We start from the raw sequence: 8,004 nt of genomic DNA on the forward strand, positions 1-8,004 counted from the left end.
CTCCGAGTATACTTCTGCCATGAAAATCTCTCAGTGAAAAAACATCTGCCTTGCAGATGCCGTTCGGAGTCGGTATAAAAGGAGTAGGTCCCGCCAATTTGTAAGAAAAATTTAAAAAGCAGCACGACGCAAATTCGAGAAAATCTCGGCCTAAAATCTCTTCGGAGGTTATCGCGCCTTACATTTATTTTATAACAGGTTTAACAGGCTGGATTTATCTTCCTTCCCCAGTGCTCAGCTTTGACAGATGAGTTCAATGTATGATTAAGGTACGCCTTAAGTTTGTGTGAGGTTCTCACGGACCGGTCAGTTCGGCCTACGGATAAGGGACCTACAGGACCCAATGTGGTCAAATTAAGTCGGTCCCGAGTTGGTCGGGCTTGTACCTTAATGGTTCTTGTTACCGGAACGTACCGGATCTATATCCATCTAAAGACCATCAACATCGATAGCACTCCCCAAAACCTTCGGGGAGTGCCTTTATCGCTACAACCTACGGGTAGGGAGTGGTTTTGACATACATAGTTGTTAGAACGTATATGGTTCGTTTTTCTGACATTTTAAGGCAACTGATGACCAAAACTCAAAAAATCTACTTGCAGCGCCAAAGTGGTTTATTTCATGCAATTTAACCAAGAACGTTCTCGTGGGAATGGTAGTTATCGATCAATTATTTAGCTATCACATATCGAGCTTAAATCAGAGTCAGACGTCATAATAAAAAATATATTACAATTAAAAAATATTAGAATAACCATTTTATATCTTTTTTCAAACTTTTTAAAAATTAATATCAAAACCATATAATATTTGCGTATTTAACCGAAAATGAACGAGGAAGAGGATCTAAATAAAGAATTTGAGTGTTTGCTTAAAGAGTTGGAATGTGTGCACCAATATTTAAATTTTCGAGAAAAATCCATTGCTACTGAATGGATAAAAAAGTTGAAAAAGGCTACTGGATCTGTGGATGAATTAAAATTGCGCCTAGATTTTATTGAATATTTTTTAAACTGTTGGAAGTGTGGTATTTTTAGCTCAGAACCATTCAATAAAGTGCCACAGCCAGGCGTACCGTTACAAAAACTTCGTTACTTGCTAGTAAGTAAATATTACTATACAGCGATTACAACCAACAAGTATTTAAACTGGACATACATCAAAAAAGTATGCCACCTTGTGCTGGCCACAAGAAATATCAGAGTATTCGGGTTTTTACCGGGCTTCAATGAACTTATTTAATTTTATGGGGTATTTCTTTTTTGTGTTTAATTAAAGAATTTCCTTAAACTCGAGTATGTAGCACAACGCGGACTTCGTAAAGTTATATGTACCAAACGCATATTCCTAAACGATCGTTGTTCCAAGGGATTCGACAAAAAACACTATTATTGAAAGGATTTTGATAAGCTGGTACGGTCTAATGCCGGAAATACATTGAACTCTTTACCGCGTTTCTTCGCTTCGACACTTAACCACGCCTTAGAAAACAACAGAAAGGGTTTGCCACTTTATATGCTTTGAAGAGACAAAGCGGTCTATGTACTTCCAGCCACCTAGATATTTGGGCGCGCTCAGAAAACAACCGTTGATCAAACTTTTAGTTATCACTTTCTGAACGTACTATTAAGAATTTCTGATTTACTCAAGTTTTGATTTTACAGTTTAACCTAAGTTTCTGGTCATGAAGGCAATTTCCGTTCTTTGAAATGATAAAATCGAAAAAAAAAAATATTTCTCTTGGGCAATTTAGAAGTCTCGCATCAAAGTAAAATTTTATGATTTGAGTTGTTTCCATGGTTTCCAATATAAAATTTCATTGAAGCATGGCCCGCACGGTGAATAAGATGCCTTGTGAATTACCACAAATCACACAAGAAGATTGCGCAATGCGCATGTAAATATTTGATCAGCTGTTTTTTATGTTGTATGAATTTACCCTTTTCCTTTAGCTCTTTTTTCAGTCGCTCAAGGGCCAACTGTGACGTAGTTGCGCAGAACTAAGTAATTTGAAGCTTGTGAATGCGCAATCTGCTTAAGTGATTTGTGGTGAATTATCAAACTTGAAAACTTTTTCTAATGCTTCTTTTTGCTTTATCACTTCACCATAGTGTACAAGTACAAGTGTGTTGACTTATCTGTCAAGCATTCTGACAGGCACTCGCTGGATTCGGAATGACAGCGAATTCAAAATGGATACCATTACCGAGTGCGCCGAATGATTGAAAAATTGAAAAAGTCGATACGATTGGTAGTCAAATATGTTGTCGTTGAGACCAAAAATGCGACTCTAGACCTGAGATTTCCATCAGGTGAGCGAGGCTGTTTGTATTTTTGACGTTTATCGCTTAGTGAACACACTTGGTATAGGTACACTATGCACTTCACAGAACACGCATTGACCTCCATATATTTTTTAAGCCACGTATTGGTCAGGTTGTTTGCCAGTTCTTTGACATTTGGAATGAAATTTTTTACATATAACGGGAGTTTACATATAACGATATTATCTCCATAGTGTACCTATACCAAGTGTGTTCACTAAGCGATAAACGTCAAAACTACAAACAGCCTCGCTCACCTGATGGAAATCTCAGGTCTAGAGTCGCATTTTTGGTCTCAACGACAACATTTTTGACTACCAATCGTATCGATTTTTTCAATTTTTCAATCATTCGGCGCACTCGGTAATGGTATCCATTTTGAATTCGCTGTCATTCCGAATCCAGCGAGTGCCTGTCAGAATGCTTGACAGATAAGTCAACACACTTGTACTTGTACACTATGATTATCTCTATTTTCCTACATTACTTCTAATCGTTAATTAGTTTTCATTTTCATCTGATCTGATTTTTTTATGCACTAAAAATTTCAATATTAAACATAAAATTATCAATATTTAAAAAAAAAAAATATTTAATAATAGACGAAAAATCATTGTCATAACGGAAAAATAGCATATTTGAAAGAAATAGTGAAGTTAAAAGAATTTATGAAAAGAAGAAAGACAGCACCAGTGTTGCCAGGAAAAAAAATTATTTGGGGCTAGAATCTAGAAAAAAAGGGCTAGAAAGAGCTAAATTTCTTCAAGAAAATCTAAAACCCGTTGCAAAAAGAGCTAAAAGTATATGTATATTTTTCAATATAAGTTTTCACATTTATTTCAAATCAAACTTAAGCAAAGTTATAAAAAATTACAGTAAACACAAAAAAAAAAAAAAATAAGGTACAATAGAGGTACATAAATAATACTGTTTTTATAGTTCATTTTATATTTTTAACAACAAAAAACGTTTTATTTTTTAACTTTTGTTTGGCCATTTGGCGGTAAGTTATCGTGCGATATTTAAGTTTATGTTGGGACGAGATATATATGAGGGGCCTTAGACTTCAAAATCTGTGATTTGGTCCTCAGAAGATGAATTATTATTATTGCTACATTCATAAATATTTTTGTGTTCATTAATTTTAAGAGATCGTTGTTTATTTCAAAGTCATGACAGCATTTATTCAGCCGTTTAAGACCACTTCGTATTGTCAGAAGCGAATTCGACATAACTAAATTAATTTTGTTTCTGTGTTTGATTTTAATTAAAATCATGTTTGAAAACGTTCTTTCAACTTCATCATTACTTATTGGCAGCAAAAGAAATGTAAGCACAAAATCGGCAAGCTCTTGGAAAGGGTTTTCTTTTAACGCATTTTTAAACTCTTTAACCTCAAACCAAAAACTTAAAGTTGAAGTCATATTTTTCCAACTTTGGAATTTTTGCATTTCTAACCTAGTTATTTCATCAGCGCTATACTTGTTTTTTTCATTTGTGAAATATGAAAACAATGGAGGTTTCAAAATTCTCAATGTGCTTTCAACTGAAAAGAAATCTATTTTGCTAAGCGTTTCTATATTTTGCTGCAAACGTTGCCTTAATTGCTCTATTAATTTAATTATGAAGTCGCGACATATACATATTACGTATCTTTCTTTCAATAAATTCGTCTATACATTTATCTTCTTTTTTAATTCGTATATATTCTTCAAAGGTATAATGAAAATAAGGTACGGGAGACAAAAATTTATTATAATCTGAAGTTAAAGGGTCGGAACTCTTAGAAGGTGACTCTACGCTGTTGCACAAGCTGGAAAACAAAACGTACAACCTCATGACACAGTTTATCGATTAAAGTTTTTGTTATCAGTTGAGTACCGAGTTGCAACATCATATATAACGAAACAAATAAAATAAAATTTCACACATAAAACACATTACAAATTTCACAATACGTATAGCCGAAATAGATTTGGAGCCAAAAAGAGCAAACATTTTAAAAAGGGCCAAAAAAGAGCTAGGAGCTAAACCGGAATTTTTGGAGCTAAACGCAAAAAAAAGGGCTAGATCTAGCTCCAAAAGCTCCAAAAAGGCAACACTGGACAGGACAGATGTATTGCGGAGTACAAGTGACTCGGGTTTTCGTCAACCCCTCTCATGATACAATTTTAGAGATGCGGATTTTTTTATTTTTATTTTTCATAGGAAAAGTTCCACCTCTAGAGTGTAATCTCTAATTGGAAGCACAATATAAAAGAAAAAAGTGAAAAGTTGACAGAAAATAATCTAGTTCCTAGGGATGGAACATATGTGAACGGGTAGATAATCTGTTCACGATTTATTGCAGATTAGGACATATGTTAAAGTGGCCTAGCTTACTTAGCTGACTTTACACTCAGAGAAAACAACTGTTATTGATACTTGGCAAACATATTTCCGTCAGATAAGTAGTTATTCTAAGAGACTTAGACCATGTTTACAAATGTTCTAATCTACAATAAATCCATAATAGATAATCCTTCCTTAGGAACTATATTATAAGCTGTCCAATTTTCACGTTTCTATCTCATTTTGGGCTTTCATTTCGAGATGACACCCTAGAGGTACATAGATCTTTGTATATGAAAAAAAATCGGCATGTTGTTGTTGTTGTTGTAGCAATGTTTCGCCCCACCTAATAGCTGCGACCGATCACAAATTGTCATCAATATCCTCTAACGGGAGTCCAAGGAAACTTGCTGTTTCGACAAGGGTGGACCATAATGAAAGGGGTGTTAGAGGCGTTTGTTCCACATTACAATTAAAGAGATGGTTGGTGTCATATTGGGACACATTGCAAGCGGGGCATACATTTTGTATGTCGGGGTTGATTCTGGATATGTAAGAGTTTAACCTGTTACAGTATCCAGAACGAAGTTGAGCCAGAGTGACTCGCGTTTCCCTGGGGAGTATTCGTTCCTCTTCCGCAAGTTTCCCTGAGTACTGGATTCACCGGGCAATTCCTGGCATAAAGGTCCGACGTCTGTTTGTGGAGTTCACCAAGGATCTGCTTGTGTTTTTTTGCTTCAGACGGCTGAGTTCTCAGGTGCCGTATTTCCTCAAAATGCTTACGGAGATGACTCCTTAAGTCTCTAGGCGGTGCTGGCTCATCAATCAGATGTCTGTTGGGATGCCCAGGTTTCTAAGTATTCAACAGGAACTGTTTGGTTAGCATCTCAGTTCTCTCCCTGATGGGGAGTATTCTCGCCTCATTGTGTAGATGGTGTTCTGGGGACATAAGAAGACAGCCCGTGGCGGTTCTGAGCGAAGTATTTTGGCAGGCCTGTTGTTGTAGCGATAAGTTTGCTCCACGAAGGCTTTGGGGAGTGTTATCGATGTGACGGTCCTTTGCCGGATACAGATCCGGTACGCTCCGGTACCACAGCACCATTAAGGTGCTGGCCCGACCATCTCGGGAACGATTCATGTGGCCACATTAAACCTTCAGGCCATCCCCTCCCCAACCCAAAGTTCCATGAGGAGCTTAGAGTCGCCAGAGCCTCGTCTGTTAGTGAAACAGGATTCGCCGCGGATAGGTGAGGTTTACAATTGGGTTTGGAGAAGCTATATATTGCGCTGGCAACCTGCAGGGTTGCGCTACACAGCCCCTTGAATCTGGTATTTTAATCGCCTCTTATGACAGGCATACCTACCGCGGGTATATTCTGACCCTCTAACCCGCTGGGGTTTGGCAGGCCTGTAGCTTCTTCCAGTGGGTAGTTTTTAGGCTTGGCGACCATATAGGGGACGCGTAGCATGCAAACGGCTGGCCAATTGCTTTGTATGTGGTAATGAGCGTTTCTTTGTCTTCCCCAAGTACTGCCAGCAAGGGATTTGAGGATTTTATTATGGATTTCCGGAACAATTGTGGCTGTGTGCTCCCCAAAATGTAGATCCTGATCAAACGTCACACCCAAGATTTTGGGGTGGTGTAGGACAGTCGGTAGCGTAGTGCCATCGACGTGGATATTCAAAATGGTCGACATTTGGGACGTCCAAGTTGTAAATAAGGTCGCGGATGATTTAGTCTGTGATAGTGCCAGGTTTCGCGAGGCGAAAAAAACTGGAGTTCAGGGAGGTAGCCGTTTATTCTGTTGCAAAGCTCATCGATCTGTGAGCCCAGGCCTGTGGCCATTATTGTGCAGTCATCGGCGTAAGAGACGACAGTAACTCCCTCCGGTGGCGAAGGTAGTTTTGATATGTAAAAATTAAACAAAAGTGGGGATAGGACACCACTCTGTGGCACCCCTTTTTTAATTCTTCTTGGCTTTGATATTTCGTTTCTGAATTGCACCGATGCCTGCCGACCACCCAGATAATTTGCGGTCCACCTTTTAAGACATCGGCATCTATAAAATTTGTTTATAATTACAGATTATCGAAGTGAAAAATTTATATGGGAAACCTAGTTATTTAAATAACGATTAGGAGTTAAGTGCGAAAATGAACATAATCTAGTTATAAGTAAACTCGGTATTCAGAAGTTTTTCTTACACTTTACTGTAAAATTAGGGAGGGGCTAGGTATTCGATCGAAAAAAATGTTATATCGTGCAAAAAAAAGGAAGTTTTTATACACAATTTTCCGAGCGAATAGGGACAGCCATAATATTAAGATAAAAAATTTATTCCATAACAAACACTATGAAATGTCAAAGAACTGGCAGACAGCGGAATGAACACGCTGAGTATATATAGTGAAAAATGTATACTTAATAATTGGATGTAAGATCGGAGTGGATCAAAAATACTCAACATTTCATTCCCAAAAATAAGTCTGATTTACATACTCTATAGACGAGTTGCTGGGAAATTTATTTATAATTTATAATTTTTTTAACTTTTCAGCCACCCGATCATAAAATTCGAAGCGTCGATGCCACCTCAGATGAGCAACGTAGGTTATACGTAGAAGAAATGTTTGAAAATATGCCCGATAGAGGAGCATTTCTTTCAGATCAGCCGGTACCACTGGACGGTACTTTCTTTTTAGTGATAATAAATCAGAAGTAAATAATTACCACAAACGCTCCACTAAACGATATAATTTTATACAATAAAATGAGATCCAACGATCCTCTATTTTATATCTTAAAATTTTTAAATATTTTATATTTTCGAAGAACTATTTTACGCATAATAAATTAAGAGGTTTCCTCAGATTTAATATAAACTTATTGATTATTTTTGATGCCCGCATCATTATTGAGAGAGCAACATTTTAGATAGAAGTAAAAACTTCTGGGGTTTTAAAAAAAAATTAAGCCTACAACAACGCAACTGTGACGTCTTATATTTTTTCTAATATTTACTGCGTCTCACCAATTTTATTCTTTAAATTTGCGATATGTATGATTTTTTTGGAAATTTTCTTTTGATGCATAGGGATATCCCGAATACATGATTTCATGTACTTTCGGGTAGATTGAGATATAATTGCTATGTCTTCCCAAGCTTTAAATAAAAGTATATTGGTGTTAAACTCTAGTCAACAATAACTGGCGTTTAAACTCGCACTGAAAACCGTGCCTTAAAGGCGAATCGCAGATTTATTACAGCGTGTTTCTGTTGCGTATTTTTTATTAATTTTTTTTATGGATTGGTGCTAAACAAGCTTCGCTGGGTGTTTTTTATGTGAA

At 36.8% G+C, this 8,004-nt stretch overlaps 1 protein-coding gene across 2 annotated transcripts; it reads left to right on the plus strand.

Moving 5' to 3' along the window:
• The first annotated feature begins 772 nt into the window (after positions 1–772).
• LOC137251794 (uncharacterized) lies at positions 773–7,538 on the plus strand. Of its 2 annotated transcripts, none has more exons than XM_067786656.1 (2): positions 773–1,101; positions 7,214–7,538. In XM_067786656.1, the coding sequence occupies exons 1-2, from the start codon at positions 829–831 to the stop codon at positions 7,376–7,378; spliced, it is 438 nt and encodes a 145-aa protein (XP_067642757.1). In that variant the 5' UTR covers positions 773–828; the 3' UTR covers positions 7,379–7,538. The 2 variants fall into 2 exon arrangements, 1 of the variants encoding a protein (XP_067642757.1); XR_010953343.1 differs by lacking the exon at positions 773–1,101 and adding an exon at positions 2,804–4,196 and having other exon boundaries at positions 7,214–7,318.
• Positions 7,539–8,004: the final 466 nt, after the last annotated feature.

This window comes from Eurosta solidaginis, chromosome 5 (assembly GCF_040869045.1).
Source record: "Eurosta solidaginis isolate ZX-2024a chromosome 5, ASM4086904v1, whole genome shotgun sequence".
NCBI classification, from domain to species: domain Eukaryota; kingdom Metazoa; phylum Arthropoda; class Insecta; order Diptera; family Tephritidae; genus Eurosta; species Eurosta solidaginis.